The sequence below is a fragment of the Erinaceus europaeus genome, chromosome 18 (genome assembly GCF_950295315.1).
Source record: "Erinaceus europaeus chromosome 18, mEriEur2.1, whole genome shotgun sequence".
Taxonomy (NCBI): Eukaryota; Metazoa; Chordata; class Mammalia; order Eulipotyphla; family Erinaceidae; genus Erinaceus; species Erinaceus europaeus.
The window spans coordinates 21,495,972-21,521,690 of record NC_080179.1 but is presented as its reverse complement, the minus strand read 5'-3'; the positions used below and the strand labels follow the sequence as shown (position 1 = coordinate 21,521,690).

The window sequence follows — 25,719 nt, the reverse complement described above, 5'->3', positions numbered from 1 at the left end:
GGTCTATTTTAGGTATATTCCAAGGGGCCTATGACTTAGTTTTTGCCTGAGCCTGAAATTTGATAAGCAGGTGGACCCAAATTGTCTGGGGAGATGATGTAAAGGCTGGAAAATGGGCTAGAAAGCTGAATCAGGGAAGAGAGTAGCTCCCAAATATGGAAAAAGTATATGAATATTGTTGATTGTAAACCCCATCCATTTAATCTGGGGCCTATATTAAGCATAGGAGCCTATGTAACCTGCATCTCTGTAGGTCCAAGCTCACATTCTGTGGTCATGAGTAGGAACATTCCAAGCTGCACCAATTTCAGGACCCGTCTTCTTCGGGTGGTAGATAAGAGTATGTTACCCAACCTCCTTTCAGAGGATGAAACATTCTCTACTATTGTTCTACATTGAGGACAAGGTCTTACAGAGGCCCCCAAAGGGGTCCATTATGCTGTTCCTGATAGAGATGACCAGAGGCGATGGAGAGAGGGATCTGTTCGAGGTCTAGGCCTATCAGGTCTGTGTGGGAATCCCAGGACTGCCCTGCTAGGGCCCCAGATGATGGGGTGGCCTGATAATGACTAAAGAGTCAACATTAAACGTATGCCAGTCTCAACCTTCAGCTTTTGTAGTCCTTACTTTGATAAGATTAGCTTTGGAGTAACTGAGGGAAGTGTAATAGGAAGTGGTGAGGAGGGTATCTAAGTCTAAGTAGAAACTATTTCATTAGGTACTTTATGGTGTCTTTTTAGATCTTTCTACTTGCTTGCTTCATTTATTGACTCACTGCAAGCTAGTGTGCACTTTTGCTGTCAGGTATATATTTTGCCCTAATTTATGGAGAAATGTGTACATCTGCCCTATCTCATGGGACCTGGCCTATATCTAGGTTTTGAGGCTTTGTTAGGCAGTGGACCACCCAAAATGGAATTAAGGAGTCCTATGAGAAAGGAAAGGTCTCACCCAAGTAATGATGCTACAGGGTTGACATTCCACACCTGATGTATCTGGACACATTCCGAAGTGAAGCATGCCAAGGTGGTACTCATTGCATTGACTAGGTTGGCATCAGCAGATGCAGCAAGCATCAGTCGGTATGAATTGAGAAGCATGCTGGAAAGTGAGCCCCACCCTAGAGGTTCCAGGACTGGGAAAAATATGGGCTTTATAGAAGAAGTGGGAGGTCCCTGCTGTCTCAGGATTAAAGAAGGCAATAGTTATTGCTATAATCAAATTATTTGGCGATTGGGTTGACTTTGAAAATCCATTTTTAGGATTTGCTATATCATAGAAGACCTTACCGGGAGTAGGGTCGCACAGCGGGTTAAGCGCACATGGCGCCAAGTGCAAGGACTGGCTGAAGGATCCCGGTTCGAGTCCCCGGCTCCCCACCTGCAGGGGAGTTGCTTCACAGGCGGTGAAGCAGGTCTGCAGGTGTCTATCTTTCTCTCCCCCTCTCTGTCTTCCCCTCCTCTCTCCATTTCTCTCTGTCCTAACAATGATGACATCTATAACAACAACAATGATGACATCTATAACAACAACAATAATAACTATAAAAACAATAAAAAAACAACAAGGGCAACAAAAGGGGAAATAAATATTAAAATAATTTTAAAAAAAAGACCTTACCATAATTTATGTCCTTTGACGTTATTTTTATATAGCTGTATCTTATAAATGAATGCCGCCTATTGCTTCTGTTCTCCCTGGTTTAAGCTTTTAAGAGGATCAACATTTCAAAGAACAAGTTATTGTTCTTTGTATTTTTTATGTATTTTTTAATTTCTATGTATTTTTAAATCATTGTTGTGATTATTATTATTATTGATGTTGTTGGACAGGATAGAGAGAAATTGAGAGAGATGGGGAAGACAGAGAGGGGGAGAGAGAGAGAGACAAGACACCTGCAGACCTGCTTCACTTGTGAAGCGACCCACCTGCAGTTGGGGAGCCAGTGGAGCCGGGATCCTTACCGCTTGCCCTCCTTACCCTTACCTCCTGTGCTTCTCACCATATGCACTTAACCCTCTGCACTACCACCCAGCCCCCTAGAAATGTACTAACAATCTGAGCCCACTGTTAAGATTCAGTCTGATTACTAATTTGAAGTCTTAAGTGCTTAGATTGAAGGAACATATACTCAGCCTATGATCTGTGCATTAAAAAGTTTAAGACATTGAATTTTCCCCTCTCATTAATAATAATTTATGAGACTACAAGTTAATAGGAGTGTCGGTCAACACCATTCCCACCACCAAAGGATTGTGTCCCGTTCCCTCCTCATCATCTCCCCCCAGTGAAGCTGAGCTTCAACTTTCAACCTCCACCAGAGATTTTTACCTTGGTGCCCTAAAAAAGTGGTTTAATCAAATCGCCAGGACCTGTGTAAGGATCCTAGTTCGAGCCCCCGGCTCCCTACCTGCAGGGGAGTCGATTCACAAGCGGTGAAGCAGGTCTACAGGTGTCTTTCTCTCCTCCTCTCTGTCTTCCCCTCCTCTCTCCATTTCTCTCTCTGTCCTATCCAACAACGACGACATTAATAACCACAACAATGTTAAACAACAAGGGCAACAAAAAGGAAAATAAATAAACCTTAAAAAAAAAAGTGGTTTAATTTAAAACTATGGATCCCCCCATTGTTTCCCTTTATTCGGACTTACCTTTGAGTAGAGACGTCCAACTCCAGGGATTCCATCATGGGCCTCTAACTTCACATCCAAGGACTTAACCTCTTGACCACAGCCGTCAGCCATGCTGGGGGAAGGTTTCTAGTAAACTTACTGGGAGCTGGGCGGTAGTGCCACGAGCTAAGTACACATGGCACAAAGCACAAGGACTGGCTCAAGGATCCCAGTTCAAGCCCTCAGCTCCCCATCTTGGGGGGGGGGGGGTCGCTTCAGAAGCGGTAAGCAGGTCTTTCCTCTCTCGATTTTTCTCTGTCCTGTCCAACAACGACAACAGCTGTAACAACAATGACAGTAACAACCACAAGGGCTACAAAATGGGGAAAATGGCTTCCAGGAGCAGTGGATTCGTAGTGAGGGCACCAAGTCCAGCAATAATCCTGGAGACAAATAAATGAAACTAGTGTCTTTTTTTTTTTTCCGAGAATACCACAGAGATTGTACTGTGCCTTCTCAGTGCATCACGCTTATGTCAAGTTCATAACTCCCCATGTCTTTACTAGTGAAGTCAAGTGGTTTGCCTAGTGAATCATCAGCACCATTAAAAAAATAGAAATTGGGGGGGGGGGTCGGGAGGTAGTGCAGCGGGGTAACCGCACATGGCGCAAAGTGCAAAGACCAGCGTAGGGATCCCAGTTTTAGCCCCCAGTTCCCCACCTGCATGGGGGGTTCGCTTCACAAGTGATGATGCCGGTGTCTTTCCCCTTCTCTGTCTTCCCCTCTCTCCATTTCTCTCTGTCATATATAACAATGACATCAATAACAACAATAATAATAACCGCAACAACGATAAAACAACAAGGGCAACCAAAGGGGAGAAAAAAAGTAGCCTCCAGGAGCAGTGGGTTCGTGGTGCAGGTACCCAGCCCCAGCAATAACCCTGGAGGCAAAAAATATATATACATCTCCATTCTCATCCTAGATACACTTGATCATAATCATGGGTGAGTCACTTTCCTGCGCAAACAACTATTAACAGAAGTCCTGAAATTATGAGGGTTTATGTATATGTACAGCTTACTACTGAAGGAGGTAAACATCTCTAATACCAAAGGACTAGAAACCATCAGAGCTAATGGACGGTGGTTAAGTGAACTGGTAAAGCAGATTATGCCAGTTGAACTGTCTATATTGTTATGATCTCTAGGATGTGTGTTTTAAAAGGTTATATTGTAGTAAAATCCAAGGAATACATATGTATGAGTATATATTTGCTTTTAATAAGATTAGACAAAGGATAGGGAGCCGGGCGGTAGTGCAGAGTGTTAAGCGCACATGGTGCCAAGTGCAAGGACCGGCTGAAGGATCCCCGTTCGAGCCCCCAGCTCCCCACTTGCAGAGGAGTCGCTTCACAAGCAGTGAAGCAGGCCTGCAGATGTCTATCTTTCCCTCTCTCTCTCTTCCCCTCCTCTCCATTTCTCTCTGTCCTTTCCAACAACAATGACAGCAATAACAACAACAACAAAGATAGATAAACAACAAGGGTAACAAAAGGGGGAAAAAAGATTAGACAAAGGACAACAGTAAAAAGACAGCCTACTTTAGGAAGGGGCAGAGGGGTTTATTTGTAAATCATATCTAATAAAGGATTAATGTCCACAATATTTAAAAAGCTGTAATAGGGAGTCGGGCGGTAGCACCGGGTTAAGCGCACATGGTGCAAAGCGCAAGGACCGGGCATAAGGATCCTGGTTCGAGCCCTCGGCTCCCCACCTGCAGGGGAGTCGCTTCACAGTCAGTGAAGCAGGTGTGCAGGTGTCTTTCTCTCCCCCTCTCTGTCTTTCCCTCCTCTCTCCATTTCTCTCTGTCCTATTCAACAACAGTGACATCGATAACAACAATAACCACAACAACAATAAAAAGACAACAAGGGCAATAAAAGGGAAAATAATTTTTTTATAAAGCTATAACAATAGCAACAATAAAACAAGTGATTAGGGAGTTGGGGGTTAGTGCAGCGGGTTAATAAGCACATGTGGCACCTAGAGCGTTAAGGTTGCAGCCCCCGGCTCCCCACCTGCAGGGGAGTCACTTCACAGGCAGTGAAGCAGGTCTGCAGGTGTCTTTCTTTCTCTCCCTCTCTCTGTCTTCCCCTCCTCTCTCCACTTCTCTTTGTCCTAAGAACAACATCGATAACAACAACAATTACTACAACAATAAAAGGGCAACAATAGGGAAAATATTTAAAAAATAAAATATATTAAACAAGTGATTGGGAGTTGGGTTGTAGTGCAGTGGGTGGTGGGGCACCAGGTTGAACGCACATATTGCAATGCTCAAGGACCTGGCTTTGAGCCCCCAGTTCCCACCTGCAGGGGGAAAGCTTTGCAAGTGGTGAAGCAGGGCTGCAGGTGTCTCTCTGACTCTTTCCCTCTGTCTCCCCCTTCCTCTCGACTCTGTCTCCAATAAACAAAGATAACTTTAACAAATAATAGGGAGTCGGGTGGTATTGCAGTGGGTTAAGCGCAGGTGGCTTAAAGCACAAGGACCCGCATAAAGATCCCAGTTCTAGCGTCCAGCTCCCCACCTGCAGGGGAGTCGCTTCACAGGCGGTGAAGCAGGTCTGCAGGTGTCTATCTTTCTCTCCCCTCTCTGTCTTCCCCTCCTCTCTCCATTTCTCTCTGTGCTATCCAACAACAACAACAACAATAATAGCTACAACAATAAAACAAGGCATGAATAAATAAGGGCAAAAGGGAATGAATAAATAATTTTAAAACATAGTAAATAAAAAATAAACATAGCTTAATTGTTATGCAAACATACTCTAATATTTTATTTGTTTTATTTCAATGAGAGACACCAGAGCACTGCTTAGCTCTGGCTTTTTGCCTAGCCCACAAAGACGTTCACAGTGAGATTTCAAGTCCCAGGTTCAGTCCCTTGCACCACCATAAAGCAGAGCTGAGCAGTGCTCTGGTAAAAATAAATAAATGAATAAATATATAAATATCTGGTCTTTATATCTTTCTGAATCTCTAAAATTAAAAAAAAATTAGATTTCAAGGCTAGAGAGACAGCATAGTGATTACGCAATAGACTCAGGCCTTAGGCTTTGAGCTCCCAGGTTTAATCTCCAGCACCACCATAAACCAGAGCTGAGCAGTGTTCTGGTATTTCTGTGTTTCTCTCTCTCCCCCTCATTAAAGTATTCAACATTTTTTCAGTGCTTTAAATTTTTTTCTAAATATCAAGCTGGGGAGACAGCATAATGTTTATGCAAACAACTTTTATGCCTGAGCATCTAAGGTCCCAGGTTAAATCCTCAAAATCATTATAAACCAGAGCTGAGCAGTGGTCAGGCAAAAAAAAAAAAAAAAGTATGTATATATTTGGGTGGTGAGCAGTTAATTATTGAAGACACACTTTTGTTGAAGAATAAGTTTATTTACAAAAATTAGAAGCATATAGTTAACTTAGATTTGCAGCTCATATTAGGTACAATGTAGTCTTCTCAATCTTAAAAATAAGTTTTTCTACCATGTAAAACCTAGCCTTTTCTTAGATTTGCTAAAATCATTATATTTTGACCCCTGAGAATTATAGAACGGGAGCTGGACTCCAGTGCTATCATATGTCTGATAGCTAGGTCTGATTCCACCTCTTTCCACAAAAACTGGTCCGTGGCCACCTCCAGGTCTTTGCTCTACAGCTTTTACCATAGGATAGATCTGTTTATTTCTTGATTCAGACTCGTGTTCGATTACTTCTCTGGCATAATTCTGAAATTCTTTCTCCTTTTCAGCCATAAGAGCGTCACTAAGTTTCCAATACTCTAATTCTGCTTGTTTGGCTTCCTTTGTTTTAAGTTTATTTTTTACCTATTTGGAAATGAAAGGAAATACAAATTTATATTGGTAAACAAGAACACTTTTCTAAAAATATATGGCACTTAAAGCTGTAAGTGTTGATATAATTTTCTAAACTTGGATATTTTGAGTTTTGAATTTACTGTAATTTCAAAAGCCCACGTTTCTCCTATCATGCTCACAGCAGCAGCTCAACAAAACTTAGTAGCCTTCTGTCAACACATATTTATGCAAAAGGCAAACCAATTACCCTCAATACTGATTTAAAAAGTAGAAACTAACTCTTCATATGGTTAGTGGATTTTCTGTGTCATAACCAAAATGACCATCTGATCTTTGTCAACAAAAGAAAGTACTTGAGAAGCAAAACTAGCATGAAATCTGTGTTATTCTTGGCCACTCCAAGCCAATGTTTTGGATAGACAGAAAAACAAAAGGAGAGGAAAGAAAGAATGATGATGCAGAAGCTTCCTCTAACATGGTGGGCGCCTGGCTGAAAGCTGACTCACATTCATGGCAAGGCAGACAGATTAAGTGAGCTATTTTCTGGGCCTGTATTAGATTTTTGCTAAGGTACATATAAAAAGGAAATACGACAACAACAAAAGACATAACCATTTGCTGAATATGGGCATCTTGAAGATCTCTACGTTCTTGATCAGCTTTGCGTTTTTTCATCTTTTCATGCTCATTGTAAATCTGATCTGCTTTCAAGATAGCTCGCAATTGTTCTTTTTCCTCTATTTTTCTTTGTCTTTCTTCTTCCTCTTTACTTTTCATCTATAAGTTAAAAGACAAAAAGGAAAAACTAATTTTTAACAACTAGTGCTCCCTAGAAGACACGCAGTTAAAAAGCTCCCATCAGACTTGGAAGTAATGGCCAGACAGAAAATTGTATACGTCTGGGCTGATTCTCACCTGGACAGTTCACTTTGTCTCTGTTTCCTGAATGCCAGCTACTTCAGTGAAAAGATAAGAATGGGATATATTTTTAAAAGAAACCAGGTACAGAAAAAGCAAGATTGCATCAATATCAAATAGAGGAAAATATATGTTAAGTGAAAGATTGCTAAATGCAAGGAATCAAAGGGTAGATGTGGGAAGAGGTTAAATGGGAGTGACAGATGGAGATGACTGTACACCCACTTGAGCACCCATATTATCATGTGCAAGGACCTTAAGGAAGAAGAGGGGAGTCGGGCAGTAGCACAGCGGGTTAAGCACAGGTGGCGCAAAGCGCAAGCACGGGTGAAAGGATCCCAGTTCGAGCCCCCAGCTCCCCACCTTCAGGGGAGTCGCTTCACAAGCGGTGAAGCAAGTCTGCAGATGTCTATCTTTCTCTCCCCCTGTCTTCCCCTCCTCTCTCCATTTCTCTCTGTCCTGTCCAACGACGACATCAATAATAATATAACTACAACAATAAAAAAGGGCAACAAAAGGGAATAAATAAGTAAATAAAAAGAGAAGGAAGAAGAGAGGAAAGCAAGGAAGGGAGGAGAGAGGGAGAGAGAGAGAGAGAGAGAAGGGAAAAGAATGAAAATAGAGAAGGCAGGCAGGTTTGCAAGCCAGTCAGAGGTGTGAGAGCAGTGGATTTGAAGTGCTGAGCCCCAGCAATATCCCTGGTGGAAATAAATATTGTATCTTTAAAAAATTATCCAGTGTCCTAGGACAGAGGAAAGTAACAGTTTGGAGGAAGGCAGAGTGTATTGACACCTCGGGAGATGTGATACTGTACCTCTAAGACAACAGACTTCTAAATCAATGTCTTCAACAAAGTAATTAAAGTTGCTACAACATTCATAAACTATCCAATTTAAACCTTATGACATAAATTTCATAACAGTAATGTAGATTATTAAGTTTGAAAAGTTAAGAAATACAAAAATGCAGTAGGGTAACTTTTACTTGTTTTGTCATTTTAAAACATTCAAATGGGGAAGCAGGCAGTGGTGCGCATATTAGCATACATGAAGACCCAGGTTCCAGCGCCAGCTCTTCAGCTGCCGGGACAAAGCTTCATGAGTGGTGAAGCATGTCTGCAAGTGTCTAAATTTCTCTATCCCTCTTTTAAAAAAATGAATGAATGAATGAATGAATGAATGAATGATTGATTTATTTATTTATTTGGATAGAGACAGAGAAATTGAAAGGGGCAGGGGAGAAGCTGTCTCCTTGCAGGTGGGGACCAGAAAAGTTTGAACCTGGGTCCTTGCTCACTGTAATGTGAGCACTTAACCAGGTACTCCATCACCTGCCCCTCTTCCTCTATCCTTCTGTACCCCCTCTCACCCTCCCCCAATTTCTCTCTGTCCTAAGTAGTAAAAATGGAAGAGGAAAAGCAAAGGAGGGGCCGGGTGGTGGCACACCCAGTTAAACGCATGTATTACAATGCACAAGGACCCGGGTTTTCACCTACAGGGGGAAAGCTTTATGAGTGGTAAAACAGGGCTGCAGGGGTCTCTCTGTCTCTCTCCCTCTGTATCACCCCATCCCTCTTGATTTCTGGCTGTCTTTATCCAATAAATAAAGATAGTAAAAAAAAAAATTTTTTTTTTAAAAAAGAAAGGAAAAATGGCTGCTGGGAATGGTTGATTCATCGTGCAGATACCAAGCCCCACCAATAACCCTGGTGGCGATAAAAAAAAAGTGAAATGTTCACATGAGAAGCATATAAAATAAATAACAAATTTTACACTTGGAGTTGTCCTGAATCAGAAAAAAATACTAATGTGCATCTATAAATATTTTAATTGTCGTGTGGAAACCATAGTGGAAAGGGCTTAAAATTTGTGGGGTTGCTTTGTTGTTGTTGTTGTTGTTGTTGTATAGAGACAGAAATCAAGAGGGAAGGGAGCAAACAGAGAATGAGAGATCCTTGTAGCACTACTCCGCCATTTGTGAAGCTCCCTTTGCAGGTGGAGACCAGGGACTTGGACCTGGGTCCTTGTGCACGGTAACACATTCACTTTCCTGGGTGAGCCACCACCCAACCACCATCCCACCTTCTTTTCTTTTCTTTTTGGTCATACTTGAACTACTTACCACAGCGACTCTATATTCTGTAATCGCTTTTAATTCTGCTTTGGTTTTTTCATCTTTTTCTTGTTCTCTTTTTTCCCATTCAGCCTCAGCTTCTGCAATATCTCTAGCAATAATTAAATCTTCATTGTCAAGTTTCTCTTTCATTAGATCACTCAGGAAGTTATTTATTCTTTCTCTCCGTTCTTCCATTAGCCTATTTAAAAAAAAGTCATATCTTGCCAAATCTTTATGGATAAAATTATAGAACTAATATCCTTTAGTTAGGGAGTGAGACACTTCCTAGTCCTATCTAAATAGAGCCCCATTGCACCTTATGTGTATACTGAGTGGTGAAGGTGAATGGTGATGACTACATATTAGTTAAAGGAATGGAGCATTTACATTTAGAAAACCTTCAAAAAGTAAAAGCAAGCAAGCAAGCAAGCAAACAAAGCTACATACTGAGCAATATGCATGGACCTGGGTTCAAGCTCCTGGTCTCCACCTGGAGGGCGGAAGGTTCTCAAGCAGTGAAAGCACTGCAGGTGTCTGTCTGTCTGTCTGCCTCACCCTATCTCCCCCTCCCAATTTTTCTCTGTCTCTATTCAAAAAATAACTAAAATGTAAGAAAAATACTTTTAATTTTATTTATTTCATCATATATATATATATATATATATATATATATATATATACACACACACATTTTTTTAACCAGAGCACTGCTTAGCTCTGCTTTATGATGATGCTGGCATTGAAGCTGGCAGCTCAGATCTTTAAGCATGAAAGTTGGCTTGCAAGGGGCTGGGCAACAGCACACCAGGTTAAATGCACATAGTATGAAGCGCAAGCATCCAGGTTTCATCCCCTCAGTTCCCCACCTGCAGAGGGGTCGCTTCACAAGTGGTGAAGCAGGTCTGCAGGTATCTACCTCTCTCTCTCCCTCTCTGTCTTCCCCTCCCCTCTCAATTTCTCTCTGTTCTAATTAATAAAATGGAAAAAATGGCCACAAGAACAGTGGATTTGTAGTGCAGGCACTGAGCCCCAGCAATAACCCTGGAGGCATGAATAAATAAATAAATAAGTTGACTTGCGTAACCATTATGCTGTTTCCCCTGCCATACCTTTAAGTTTAGATGTGACGAATTCACTAACTTATCAAATGAATTTGAAAGAAAAAAAAAAAATGAGAAAAGACACAGTACATACCCCTAAGGAAATTACAGTCTAAAACAGAACAGGACTGAAAATAGGTAACCTGGTAGAACTGAGGCCTTACCAAGAGCAAGGCCCAATGTTTGAGTCCCAGTACCACATGAGAGCATCAAGGTGGTTCCATGTTGGTGGAATAGTACACTGGTAACCTCTCTCTGTGTGTGTCTCTCCCATTGAAGAAAAAGAGAAATGTAAAAGAGATTACCAAGGGTTGGGAGGTGGCACACCTGGTAGATCACACATGTTACCAGGCTCAAGGACCCAGGTTTAAGCCCCCAGTCTCCACATGCAGGAGGGAAGCTTCTTGAGTGCTGAAACTGCTGCAAGTGTACTCTCTCCCTCTTTAAATTTTTATTATCTTTATTTATTTGATAAAGACAGCCAGATATTGAGAGGAGAGCTAGAGAGATACCTGCAGACCTGCTTTACCACTCATGAAGCGTTCCCCCTGCAGGTGGGGACCAGGGGCTTGAACCCAGTTCTTTGCACATTGCAACATGGGCGCTCAATCAGGTGCACCACCACCCATCCCCTTTCTCTCCCTATCTCCCCCCTCCCCTGTTGACTTCTATCTCTATCAAGCAAATAAATAAAATAACAAATAAAATGACTATCAACGGGGAAGAAATTGTTTTAGTCAATGGGAAGGCAATCTTTTGAGTTATAACCAGAAAGAGTTCAGAGAGATGAGCATTCACAATGGAAGATACAGGATACGTCCAGTGTGAGCGACAAAGAGGCAGAGAACTGAAAGCTCATGTCTGAGCTGAGCATTAGATGGGAAGCATGATGGTGCTGAGCTTGATGGGGCATATAATGAAGACTCTTAAGACATGAAGCTGCGAGAGGACTTTGCAAAAGAAAAAAGAATGTGCTACACAGAGACACAGTGAAACTATAATTGGCCACCTACTCTCTCACCTCACCCCAAGCCGCTCGACTGCTCACTAAGGTAAGCAGTGACCTGTAAATTGAATGAACAGTGGTCCAGGAGATGGCACAGTGGATAAAGCATTAGACTCTCAATATGAGGTTCAGAGTTCCATCCCTGGCAGCACATGTACCAGAATTATGTCTGGCTCTTTCTCTCCCTCCTCCTATCTTTCTCATAAACAAATAAATAAATAAAACCTTTAAAAAATGAATAAATTCCAGGCTCAATCCCCTATACCACCATAAGCCAGAGCTGAGCAGTGCTCCGGTTTAGTAACTAAATAAGTATTTTTAAATAAATAAATAAATATAGTGGGGATTGTATTGTTATGTAGAAAACTGAAAAATGTTATGCATGTACAAACTATTGTATTTACTGTTGACTGTAAAACATTAATCTCTCAATAAAGAAATTTTTAAAAGATTAAAAAAAAATAAATAGAATGAACACTTTATTCTGAAAATCTCCTTTCAGAGTTCTGAGCAGTGATGCAGCTAGTGTGCAAGGACCTGGGTTCAAGCCCTCAGTCCCCACCTGTAAGAAGAAAGCTTCACGAGCAGTAAAGCAGTGCTGCAGGTGTCTATCTTTCTACCTTTCTTTAAAAAAAAAAAAAGATTTCTTTCCTTATTTTATTAATATTTACTTATTCCCCTTTTTGTTGCACTTGTTGTTTTATTGTTGTTGTAGTTACTATTATTGTTGTTATTAATGCCCTCATTGTTACATAGGACAGAAAGAAATGGAGGAGGGGAAGACAGAGAGGGGGAGAGAAGGATAGACACCTGCAGACCTGCTTCACCACTTGTGAAGTGACTCCCTGCAGGTGGGGAGCCGGGGCCTCGAACTGGGGTCCTTACGCCGGTCCTTATACTTTGTGCCACCTGCGCTTAACCTACTGTGCTACTGCCCAACTCCCCCTTTCTGCCTTTCTATCTTCTCCTTCCCTCTCAATTTCTGTCTCTATTCAATAACAACAACAATAATATTTCATTTTAATGTCTGTATTGAACGGACACTGATGACTCATCCCTTCTCACTGAAACACTTTCCCCTTGCTATTTCTCTGATTTCCTTCCAACTTTTGTAAACTCTTTTTGGGGGGCTTCATATTACCGTCTTCCTCCCGGTGACCTAACCTAGTGACTACGCCATCTTCATTTCTCATTTCTTGTTTACTTGTAGATGACACCAGGGAACAAACCCAAGCTCTCACACTATGTGACACTGGTAAGCAGGCTCTTGGCCCGACTTTCTATTTATTTTTTAGGTAGAAAGAGAGGAAGAGGAGTGGGGAGGAGAGGGGAGGGGAGCACAGCACCACTCTACCATCCATGGAGCTCTGCAAGTGTCATCCACAGCGGCAGGGCTCGAGTCCAGAACCTCACATGCAGTGGGCAAGTCCTCTGCCAGGTGAGCCTCTCTTCCCTTCTCCTCCCTTCATCTCTTAGCTACCTGCCATAATTTAATTCACCTGTAGCTACAGCTCCAACTATCACGTACCAATCTATACAGCAGTGACTTGCGAAGCCATTGGCTACTCATATCCTTTTCCGAGAGCAGAGATTCCCAGTACTTCCAATCATTTACCAGTTGTCCTAGATATTCTTTTTAAAAAAATATTTATTTATTCCTTTTTGTTGCCCTTGTAGCTTTATTGCTGTAGTTATTATTGTTGTTATTGATGTCATTGTTGTTGGATAGGACAGAGAGAAATGGAGAGAGGAGGGGAAGACAGAGAGGGGAAGAGAAAGATAGACACCTGCAGACCTGCTTCACCGCCTGTGAAGCGACTCCCCTGCAGGTGGGGAGCCGGGGACTCGAACCGGGATCCTTACGCCAGTCCACATGCACTTAACCCGCTGCGCTACCACCCGACTCCCCCCTGTCCTAGACATTCTAAGGGAGCCCCCAACATACTGAAATTATGTCACTGTTAGTCACATGTAAAATAGTGAGCTCTTAGTCCTCAAGATCACTCTTACCTTATGTCACAACTTCTGATTTACAGTAATCTCAAGAATTACTTTATTACATAAATTCTCCTAAATGTTTACCTATGTGTTTCAGCTTCTTTTTCTCTCCCCATTTGTGTAAGACGCTTTTTTGCTTTGATGAATTTTCTGATCTTCTCATCATCATCATCTTGCTGCTGCTGTTCTACAGCCTTGATAATATGTTTATCATTCAAATGCTCCTGGGGGGGCGGCATCAAAACAAATCTCTCAGCATAGGAATTATCAAAACCTGTCAAATGGCACCGCTTACTTCTCTTTTGGAAACATATCCCATAGAGATGATCAGAGATAAGCAGTAAATTTTATGTAGTATTGACTTCACCTCAAAGTTATTTATAGTAGCAAAAATTAGGAGCAACCTTTAGATATTCAAAAATGGAGAAATCGTTATATTCTCTCATCTTTTATTTATTGTTGTTATAGTTATTATTGCTGTTGTTATTGATGTTGTCATTGTTAGATAGGACAGAGAGAAATGGAGAGAGGAGGGGAAGACAGAGAGGGGGAGAGTCTGTGAAGTCTGAAGCGACTCCCCTGCAGGTGGGGGAGCTGGGGGTTCGAACCGGGATCCTTATGCCGGTCCTTGTGCTTTGTGCCACGTGCGCTTAACCCGCCGTGCTACCGCCAGACTCTCTTGGTTAAATTATATTCTAAGTGACATGGGCAGGTACAAAGAACATAACTGGTAAGTGGTGTTGGAAGCCTAATACATCAAACTATATAACATAATCTAGTTCTGCAAAATATAACTGAAAAATAGATCATGTTAACAGTAGTTACCTCTAGGTATGAGATTATGGGTGACTTTTATAACATATTAGTACTTTTATGTATTTCCTTTCAAATATCTCATTTCTTTTTAAAATATTTATTTACTAATGAGAGAGACAGAAGGAGAAAGAGAAATAACTAGATCATCACTCTGGCCCATGCGCTGCTAGGGATCAAACTCTGGACTTTATGCTTGAAAGTCTAATGCCTTATCTACCACACCACCTCCTGAGCTACCAAACATCTCATTTCTTTAACAATAAAGACATAATCAGAAGCATTAAATCTATACTTCATTTACTATTTGGTTACTATTGTCCCTTGGCACATAGATTTAAAATATTCAATAGATGCACATGCAAAAATATCATTCCCAGAGGCCAGGTGGTGGCGCACCTGGTTGAGTGCACATGTTACAATGCCTACGTAAGGCCCCAGGTTTGAGCCCCCGGCCCCCACCTGCAGGGGGAAAGCTTTGCACGTGGTGAAGCAAGACTGTAGGTGTCTCTCTGTCTCTCTTCCTCTCTATCACCCCTTTCCCTATTGATTTCTGGCTCTCTCTAATAAATAAATAAAGAATATTTTTAAAAAATCATTCCTGTGGTCCGGGAGGTGGTGCAGTAGATAAAGCATTGGACTCTCATGCTTGAGGTCCTGAGCTCAATCCCCGGCAACACATGTGCCAGAGTGATGTCTGGTTCTTTCCCTCTCCTCCTATCTTTCTCATGAATAAAGAAATAAAATCTTAAAAAAAAAAGTCTTTAAAAAAAAAAATCATTGCTACCCCTATCTATTACCTGCCTGTTTCTAATTTCCCTACCAGGCTTGTTTACTGTAAAACTAATTTCTTCTTGAGAATTTTTTTGGGGGGAGCGTCTGTGGGGCTTCACTACTCCTAGCTGATTTTTTTTTAATAGAAAGATAAGAGACATATTATTGCACCAAAACAAAGGACTGTGGGAGAGGGGAGGTTGATAGAGTGGAGAAGGTGTTGGGACTGGTACACCATGGTAGAAGAAGACCTCATGGGGGCTGGATGGTGGCCTGCCTGCTTAAGTGCACATGTTACAGTGCACAGAGACCTGGGTTTGAGAATGGTGAAGCAAAACTACAGGTATTTGGCTCCCTCTCATTCACCCCCTTCCCTCTCAATTTCTGGCTGTCTCTATCCAATAGTAAATAAATATAATAGTAATTAAAAGGATCTCACTTGGGGATGAGAGAATTTTGCTGTATTGTGGGGAGATGAGAAATTGTACCCATGTGACAACAGCTATACTGTAAACCATTATCCCCTCCCCCCAATAAAATGCTTTGGGAAAGAAAGAGAAAGAGAAAGGAAGAAAGAACAACGTAGCATTCTCCCCCAAGCTGAGCTAGAGAAAAGGACAAATTAACCTAGAACATTTACATATATATATACACACAAAATATAGATTATTGAGACTTTTTAATTTATTTTTACCAGAGCACTGCTCAGCTCTGGCTGATGGTGGCACAGGGAGATTGAACCTGGGACTTTGGGGCTTCAGTTATGAGAGTCTCTTTGCATAACCATTATGCTATCTACCTCTGCCCTAGACTGTAATTAATACTCAAAGACACGAAGAACTTGGAAGTGGCTGCCTCCAAAACCCAAAATGGGTAGAGCAAAGAACAGCTGCTCTTTTTTTAAATGTCCTGGTATTGTTTAAAACTTAAAAATTGTTTATGAATTTTATTTAAGAATTAAAAATTAATTTAAAGAAAATAATGTCAAAATTATAAAATCATAATATTAATTAAAATATTCAGATATTAAGCACACATTAATAGCTCAGCAGACAGTGATACAAACTAATAAACCCACTCAGTCAATCAGTCACTTACAATAACTTTCTTTTTTAAAAAAAATTTTTTTTAACATTTATTCTTTTGTTGCCCTTGTTTTTTTTTTTTTTTTTTTTTTGATGTCATTGTTATTGGATAGGACAGAGAGAAATGGAGAAAGGAGGAGAAGACAGAGAGGGGGATAGAAAGACACCTGCAGATCTGCTTCACCACCTGTTAAGCGACTCCCTTGCAGGTGGGGAGCCAGGGGCTCAAACCGGGATCCTTATGCTGATCCTTGTGCATTGTGCCACATGCGCTTAACTTGCTGTGCTACTGCCCAACTCCCAATAACTTTTATTTTAAGGATAGAAAATTGGGGAGGTGTATATTTATGTTTATAGCAGCACACTTCATAATAGCTAAAACGTGGAAGCAAACCAGGTGCCCAATGACAGATGAATGGCTGAGAAAGCTGTGGTATATATACACAATGGAATATTATGCAGCTATTAAGAGCAATGAACCCACCTTCGCTGACCCATCTTGGATGGAGCTAGAAGAAAGTGAGATAAGTCAGAAACACAAAGATAAGTATAGGGTGATCCCACTCATAAACAGAAATTAAGAAAAAACAACAGAAAGGGAAGCTCAAAGCAGAAGATTGGGGAGGGAAGTAGCATAATGATTATGCAAAGAAACGTTCACGCCTGAGGCTGGGAAGTCTCAGGTTCAACCCCCCACAACACCATAAGGCAGAGCTGAGCAGTACTCTGGTAAAAATAAATAAATAGGTGGTAGCGCAGAGATTAAGCACCCGTGGTGCAAAGCGCAAGGACCGGCATAAGGATCCCGGTTGGAGCCTCTGGCTCCCCACCTGCAGGGGAGTCACGCAGTAAAGCAGGTCTGCAGGTGTCTGTCTTTCTCTCCCCCTCTCTGTCTTCCCCTCCTCTCTCCATTTCTCTCTGTCCTATCCAACGACGACGACATCAAGAACAACAACAATCCTAATTACAACAATAAAACAACAAGGGCAACAAAAGGGAATAAACAAACAAACAAACAAAATTTGGGAAAAAAAAAACCCCAACACTGGGGGCTGGGTGGTGGTGCACCTGGTCGAGTGCACGTTATAGTGTACAAGGACACAGTAAGGACACAGGTTCGAGCCCCCAGTCCCCACCTGCAGGGAAAAAACTTTGTGAGTGGTAAAGCAGTTTTGCAGGTCTCTCTCTGTCCCTTCTATCACCCTCTTTTCTCTTCATTTCTGGCTGTCTCAAGCCAATAAAGATAATACAAAAAAAATTTTAAAATTTAAAATAAGTTTGTAAAAAATAAAAATAAAACACTATCTTCTTTGTTCATGCATAAGAGCAAACCCACATAAAACCACAAAAAGATAGCTGTCCTCCCATTATGTACTCTATCAGAAGCCCAACTGACTAGCAACTGCTCTTCTACTCCACTATTATTTCTAAAAAATATTAAAAGCTAGGCATCAGACTTTGTACTTGTGTTGTTGTTATCCCAATTTTTTTTTTCCAGATAGAAAAAGTGAGACGTGGAGGAGTGAGGATGGAAGAAACTACAGCAGCGAACCTTTTTTTCAGTATGTTGGGGGCTACACACAAGCCTGGGCAGGCACCCTACCCAACTGAGCTATCGTGCTGTCCCCCTTCTACATTTTTTTAGAGAGACACCTATTTTCAACTTACAAAAAACAGTCTCCTGCTTTCATGCATCTCTTCCTTTTTCTTTTCTAGTTTTTTTCTTATTTCTATTTCATATAGTAAATTTTGTCGCTTTATTTCCTTAGCATCTTTTTCTTCACATTTTCTCCTTCTCTCTTCTTCTTCTTCATGTTCCTTTATTCTAAAGCAAAATATAATTATAACTGAGAGCAAAACAAAAAATAGGTTATATTTGTAACAAATGAATTAGATTCTACCGTGGGATGATTTAAAACAGTAAAGAAGAATTTACGAATTTCATCAGGGATAAGAATCGATATCAAAGCCTGGGAGGTGAATTAGGGCTTTGGGCTTAAAAGCATGAGGCTCCTAGTTTGAGCCCCAGTTTCACATGTTCCAGAGTAATACTCTGGTTCTTTTTCCCCTTCTCTTTCTCTGCTATTAATAAATTGATTTTTCTTTCTTTCTTTCTTTCTTTCTTTTTTCTTAAAGAATGGGTATATACTGAATAAATACTAACATGAAATTCGATCTTGGTTAGCACAGAATTGGCAATATGTTTTCAGTTCAAAATCTTTTATTCCTCAATAAATTAAATCCTACACTAGATTCAAATGTTCCTTCCCTTTAGCATAACCAGCTAAGTTAATGACCGCATGGGTAGAATGGTAACATTATTCGACAGTAAAGTTCATACTCAGTCGACTACTATCCAATTTCAGGTAGCACTGGACAAACTTACTTGAACTGCAGGTCTAGCCCCCTTAGAAGATGGGGTTTGATGGAAGGAGAGGAACAAACTTTCTTCATCTAACTGATTGCTTGGGTTGTCGTTCTTTCTCTAGCCAACAGTGACTACCTGTACCTTTTGAGTGATAAGACATCAAAGCTTATTCTCTCAAGAGTTATCCAGAGATCTCTGACAAGCCTTCTCACTGCAGAGTGAGGATGCGGAAAACCAAGCTTCAGCTCTGCCTCTTCAATCTGTTCCCCTTACCCCACTCCCACTACTCTCAGATGCTTCTCCCCACCCCCACTAGACGTTTATAACAGCTTCCTGGAGGATGGGTCCTGGGTTCAATCTCTGGCATTATATGTGCCAGGGTGATGATATTGTTCATTCCAATGGATGGATGGATGGATGGATGGATGGATGGATGGATGGATGGACGGATGATACACATTTTAAAAGAAGTTTAGTGCTGATGAACTATCACTAGCTAACTTGGAGAGTGTACTGCTTTGCCACGTGTGCGACTCAGGCTAGAGCGTTGTCCCTGCCGCCTTAAAGGAAGCTCAGGTACCTCTTCCACTCTTTTTCTATCTTTTAAAAAAAGCTTATTGCAGATGTTGAGTGTTCTCATCAGTCAAGTTACCCCTCTGCATACTGGCAAGATGGCCCAAGTTCATAGTGTCTGCTTCCCTATACACACAGTACAGGCTGCAACACTGTCACTCTCTAGCTGCCATCTTTCTTCTTCTTGAATGAAGCAGCACAGACTAAAACAACAACCCACGTGGTTAGAGCAAAAAAGACTGAGGAATAGGGGTCAGGTGGTGGCACACCTGGTTAAGTGCAACATTGCCGTGTGCAACGACCTTGGTTCAAGGCCTCGGTCTCCACTTGCAGGATTGGAGGAATGCTTCATGAGTAGTGAAGTAGGTCTGTAGGTGTCTCTTTCTTTCTTCTTTTTCTTTTCTTTTCTTTCTCTCTTTTCTTTCTCTCCTTTCTTTCTTTCTTCCTTTCTTTCTTTCTTCTTGCTTCCAGGGTTATTGCTAGGGGCTCGGTGCCTGCACCACGAATCCACTGCTCCTGGAGACCACTTTTTCCCGTTTGTTGCCCTTATTGTTTTATCATTGTTGTGTTGTGGTTATTATTGTTGCAGTTGCTGCTGTCACTGGATAGGACAGAGAGAAATTGAGAGAGGAGGGGAAAGACACCTGCAGACCTGCTTTACCCCTGTGAAGCGACTCCCCTGCAGGTGGGGAGCCGGGGGCTCGAACCAGGATCCTTAGAGCTGTCCTTGCGCTTTGCACCACATGTGCTTAACCTGCTGCGCTACCATCCGACTCCCTGTAGGTGTCTATTTCTTTCTCTCCCCCTCTCAGTTTTTCTCTGTCCTATTAAATAAAATGGGGGGGGGGGGAGGAAAGAAAGAAAAAATGGCTACCAGGAGTAGTGGATTTGTAGTGCTGGTGCTGACCCTCAGTGATAACTTTGATGACAATAAAATTAAATTAAATTAAATTAAATGAGGAATACATCTTTCTTTCATAAGCTCCAACAAAACGAAATGTTTTCCATGGAGTCAACTTATTCATCTTCAGGGAGGGAAAAACTACTTTCCCCTGTACCATAGTTCAATGAGCCAGTAAATTCACTTTGGTACTATTGAATTCATTTGGTATTACTGGAGCACCTGGGGCTCAGAGGTATAGTTTAGTGGCAGAGTACATGCCTTCCATCTATAAAGCCATTGATTAGGGTCCCAGCACCTTCTTCACGACCCCCCCTCCAAAAGCCTAAGTGACTTATTGTACAAAGTAAGTAACTTTAGAGACACGAGTAGTCTTAGGAGGAGATAAAAGTCACTATTCGCTACTGGAAAGGAAGGTTTATTTTATTTTTTAAAAATATTTATTTATTTATTCCCTTTTGTTGCTCTTGTTGTTTTATTGTTGTAGTTATTATTATTGTTGTCATCGTTGTTGGGTATGACAGAGAGAAATGGAGAGAGATGGGGGAAGACAAAGAGGGGGAGAGAAAGACACCTGCAGACCTGCTTGTGAAGCGAACACCCTCCGCAGGTGGGGAGCGGCCGGCTCGAACTGGGATCCTTCCGCCGGTCCTTGCTCTTGGTGCCATGTGCGCTTAATCCGCTGCGCTACCGCCCAACCCCTTCTATTTTACCTACTTCTTAGAAGTACATTTCGAAGTCAATACTCAAAGTATAAATTACATTATAAAAGATGTATTCAATTTGAGGAAGTATTAAAATTGCCCCATTAAGGAAAGATAGCAAGATACTATATTCTTGCAATTTTAACATACCTTAGCAAATTTAAAAACCCTAACAGCATATCTATGCAGCTACTTAATAATTCATTGTTTTTGGAAAAAAAAGTTTACCTATTCTGAGAATGAATAAGAAATGTCCCTAGTTGTGGTCCGGGAGGTGGTGCAGTGCATAAAGCATCAGACTCTCAAGCATGAGGTCCAGAGTTCAATCCCCGGCAGCACATGCACCAGAGTGATATCTGGCTCTTTCTCTCTCCTCCTATGTTTCTCATAAATAAATAAATAAACAAACAAACAAACAACAAGGGCAACAAAAGGAAATAAATAAATATTAAAAAAAAGAAATGTCCCTAGTTTTAGTAAAGAAGTAATTTTGTCAGTGACTTACATAATGTAGAAGGTATTAAATAATATTTAATTATCTGCCAATCAATATACTGTGTATCTTACAATCTTGTAACCTACTATAAATCACAAATTTTAAAAATTATGCCACTAAAGACTTTTGGGGGAACCACCTGGTGGGGGCGCACCTGGTTGAGCACACATGTTACAGTGCACAAGGACCCAGGTTTGAGCCCCCGGTCCCCACCTGCAGAGGGAAAACGTTGTGAATAATGAAGTAGTGTTGCAGGTGTCTCTCTGTCTCTATCCTATCACCCCCTTACCTCTTGATTTCTGGCTGTCTCTGTCCAATAAATAAAGATAATTTTAAAAAATGTTTTTGTGACCATCAGGGCTTCATTACTATAGACTGACTCTCTAGACTACTCTCTAGAAAGAGAGAAACAGAGACAGACACAAGGAAGAGAAAGATACCACAGCACTGAAGCGTCCACAAGTGCAGTGGATGCTGGGCTCGAACTTGGATAGTGCATATTAAAAAGTAGTCATCCTACCCAGGTGAGCTATATTGTAGGCCCTGTCAGTGAAGACTTAAGTCCTTCCTTTACCATGAGCAAGGACCAGGGTTTGAGCCCCCACTTCACAAGTGGTGAAGCAGGTCTGCAGGTGTCTATTTATCTCTCTCCTTACCTCCCTCTCAATCTCTCAATTTTTCTTTTTCTTTTTTTTTGTAAATATTTATTTATTCCCTTTTGTTGCCCTTGTTGTTTTACTGTTGTGATTATTATTGTTGTTGTTGTTGGATAGGACAGAGAGAAATGGAGAGAGAAGGGGGAGACAGAGAGGAGGAGAGAAAGATAGACACCTGCAGACCTGCTTCACCGCCTGTGAAGCGACTCCCCTACAGGTCGGGAGTCGGAGGCTCGAACCGGTATCCTTCTGGCGGTTCTTGCTCTTTGTGCCATATGTGCTTAACCCGCTGCGCTACTCCCAAATCTCTCCATTTTTCTTTCTGTCCTACTGAGTGAAATAGAAAGAAGGAAAAAAAAAAAAAAGGCTGCTGAGAGTGATAGATTCATAGTGCTGGCATGAGCCCCAGCAAAAAGCCCTGGCGACAAAAAAAAAAAAAAAAAAAAAGTACCAGCTCACTTGGATAATGCACTGCTTTCTGCTTTCCCAAGTGAATGACCCAGGTTTGAGTTGGGCCCCACCCTGTTGAAAGAAGCTTCAGTGCTGTGGTCTCTTTCACTACCTCGCCACCTTCCCTATTGTTAAAAATTGCCAGGCAAATAGCTTGTTTTAGAGCATACTGCTAACATTTTATTTTATTTTATTTTATTTTATTTTATTTTATTTATTGATGAGAGGGATAGGAGGAGAGAGAGAAAGAGCCAGACATCACTCTGGTACACGTGCTGCTGGGTATTGAACTCAGGACCTCATGATTGAAACACCAACACTTTATCTACTGTGCCACCTCCTGGACCACTTTTTTTTTTTAGAACACAGTATTAGCATGCTTAGGATCTAGAGATACCAGTTCCAGTCTTGTAAACAGAGTTAATAAATAAATTATTGAAAACTAAATAAAGTGGCCTAGGAGGCACAGTGGATAAAAACTTGGGCTCTAAAGTATGAGGTACTGAGTTCAGCCAGAGTGATGTTCTGGCTCTCCCGCTGCCCCTCAATACATTTTTTCTAAAATGTTGGGGGGTGGGCAGTGGCACATCCATTTAAGCAGACTAAGTACAAGGATCCGGTTCGAACCCCGGCTCCACACCTGCAGCAGGGACACTTCACAGGCGGTGAAGCAGGTCTGCAGGTGTCTGTCTTTCTCTCCCCCTCTCTGTCTTCCCCTCCTCTCTCCATGTCTCTCTGTCCTCTCTCTCTTTCCTTCTCTATCTCCTCCTTCCTTCTTAGTTTCCCTCTGTCTTTGGTAGGGGTCAATAGCATAATGGTTATGTAAGGAGACTTTCATGCCTCAAGCTCCAAAGTCCCAGATTCAGTCCCCTACACCACCATAAGCCAGAGCTGAGCAGTGCTTTGGTAAAAATAAATGAATAAATAAATATCTCTGTCCTATTGAATAAAATGCAAAAAAAAAAAAACAGCCACTAGGAGCAGTGGATTCATAATACCAGCACTGAGCAATAACTCTAGAAGCAAAAAAGTGTGTGTGTGTGTGTGTGTGTGTGTGTGTGTGTGTGTGTGTGTGTATTAAAAGCAAGGACTGGCATAAGGATCCTGGTTCAAGCCCCCGGCTCCCCACCTGCAGAGGGTCACCTCACAGGCAATGAAGCAGGTCTGCAGGTGTCTATTTTTCTCTCCCTCTGTCTTCCCCTCCTCTCTCAATTTCTCTCTGTCCTATCCAACAATGACAGCAATAACAACAACAACAACAATGATAAACAAGGGCAACAAAAGGGGAAAAAAATAGCCTCCAGGAGCAGTGGATTTGTAGTACAGGCACCAAACCCCAGCAATAACACTGGATGCCCCTTGTATATCTGTTAGTATCATAAGAAAAATTCCCACTAAGTGGGTTTTTTCACTTTAAATTGCACCTCAAAGTGAGATAGAGCAGATCAGAGCTCTTCACAGAGAAAAAAGCAAACCTCCAGCCAGTCCAAAAGCTGTCTGTCTAAACCTATGTAGATCCAACAACCTGCAGATGCCTGAAAAGTATATGTTTCTGGCTAACTGTCACTGTGCTGGGCAGCTACTTGTTATGCAGCTTTTCTGTGACAATAACAACCAACATGTTGTTTCTGCTAAGGGCATAATAGTGATTAGTAAGATTTCTTTGAATTTTCCCACTTACTAGGTCATTTATTTAAAATGTATTATTTTCTTTTTAAAATTTCTTCTTCTTCTTCTTCTTCTTCTCCTTCTTCTTCTTCTTCTTCTTCTTCTTCTTCTTCTTCTTCTTCTTCTTCTTCTTCTTCTCTTCCTTTCTTTCTTTCTTTCTTTTGCCTCAAGAGTTATTACTGGGGCTCAGTGCTTGTACTATTAATCCACTGCTCCTGGAGGCCATTTTTTCTCCATTTTTGTTGTCCTTGTTATTATTATTGTTGTTGTTGGATAAGACAGAGAGAAACCAAGAGAGGAGAGGAAGACAGCAAGGGGAAGAGAAAAATAGATACTTGCCGACCTGCTTCACTGCCTGTGAAGCGACTCCCCTGCAGGTGGGGAGCCAGGGGCTGGAGCCCGGATCCTTTCGAGGGTCCTTGTGCTTCGCTCCATGTGCTCTTAACCTACTGTGCCACTGCCCAGCCCCCAATATCTTTCATTTTAATGAGAGAGATGGAGAGAAATACACACACACACACACACCACTGCTCAGCTCTAGCTGGCAGCCTCAGGCATGAAAGTCTTTTGCATAACCACTATGGTGTTCCTGGTCCACATCTATTATTTTCATAATCAGAAGAAAAATCTATATCCATTAATGAGAAAAGGAAAATATTTTTACAGCCAATGCATGTATACATACTGTTTTAAATGATCATGGGCAAGAGCCACTCTATCTCTACGTCGTTTTTCTGCTTTTTCTTGTTCTTCTTGAAAAGCTTTTTCAATGCTGAGTTTCAATTGTTCATCCCATTTTGTTTCGGGTTTTATTTTATTCTTTTGGTATTCAATCTGTGCATCACGTTCTTTCATGACTCTACTAAGAAGAAATCCTGACTAAAAAAGAAAAAAAAGCAGCATTTTAAGAAAATAAAGCCTCATTACATATAGATATTTTAAATATATATATAAAAGTAGAAGAAAATCTAGTAGTACATGAAAATTTTTCACTCTTTCTGTCTGGTAAAATTTACATTGTTTTGCATATTCAATGGCTTTTTTTCTTTCTCCTTGTTTATAGATTTCTTCTTCTATATCAAGAACTTGTCTTTCTGCTTCTAGTTCTTCATCACGCTTCTTTTTAGCTTCAAGTTTCTGTTCTTTCATCCCCTGAAAAAAGACAGAAGTTGCCCATTTTCAATTTTATTTTATAAAATTTAACATTATCATGTGTTAATTTGAGCTTTCTTTATGAGTCATGAATACACTCACTGATATCATTAATAAATTAAATGTTTTATTTTGAGATTAGTAGTAGTAGTTGTTGTTGTACTTGTAGAAGAGATGGTGGTGGTAGTGGTGGTGATGTCAGGGCTTTGTACTTATGTGATTTCATTGCTCCAGGTCACTTTTGTCCCATTCAGATAGAACTAAATGGAGAAAGAGACACCACCACCGCCCCAGACTCCCTCTGGTAACATATTCCCTACCATGTGGTGCCAGGTCTCAAAGCTGGGTTATGCATGGCAAAGTATGCATCCTACCCAGTGATCTTTCTTACTCTAAATTGAAACTTAAATTAAAAAAAACAATAAAAGAAAAGTAGATAATACCTAGAATCCCCA

General features: G+C 41.2%; 1 protein-coding gene across 1 annotated transcript in view; it reads right to left on the bottom strand.

Annotated features, from left to right (window-relative positions):
• Positions 1-6,041: 6,041 nt before the first annotated feature.
• Positions 6,042-25,719, bottom strand: part of CFAP210 (cilia and flagella associated protein 210) — a 28,096-nt gene continuing 8,418 nt past the window's right edge. Inside the window, exons 3-9 of the mRNA XM_007539301.3 lie at positions 25,091-25,264; positions 24,798-24,991; positions 17,965-18,121; positions 13,709-13,848; positions 9,527-9,719; positions 7,100-7,264; positions 6,042-6,496 (exon numbers count right to left, since the gene is read on the bottom strand). Coding sequence (XP_007539363.1) covers positions 6,152-6,496; positions 7,100-7,264; positions 9,527-9,719; positions 13,709-13,848; positions 17,965-18,121; positions 24,798-24,991; positions 25,091-25,264 — 1,368 coding nt within the window. The 3' untranslated portion in view covers positions 6,042-6,151. The remainder of the gene's footprint in view (positions 6,497-7,099; positions 7,265-9,526; positions 9,720-13,708; positions 13,849-17,964; positions 18,122-24,797; positions 24,992-25,090; positions 25,265-25,719) is intronic.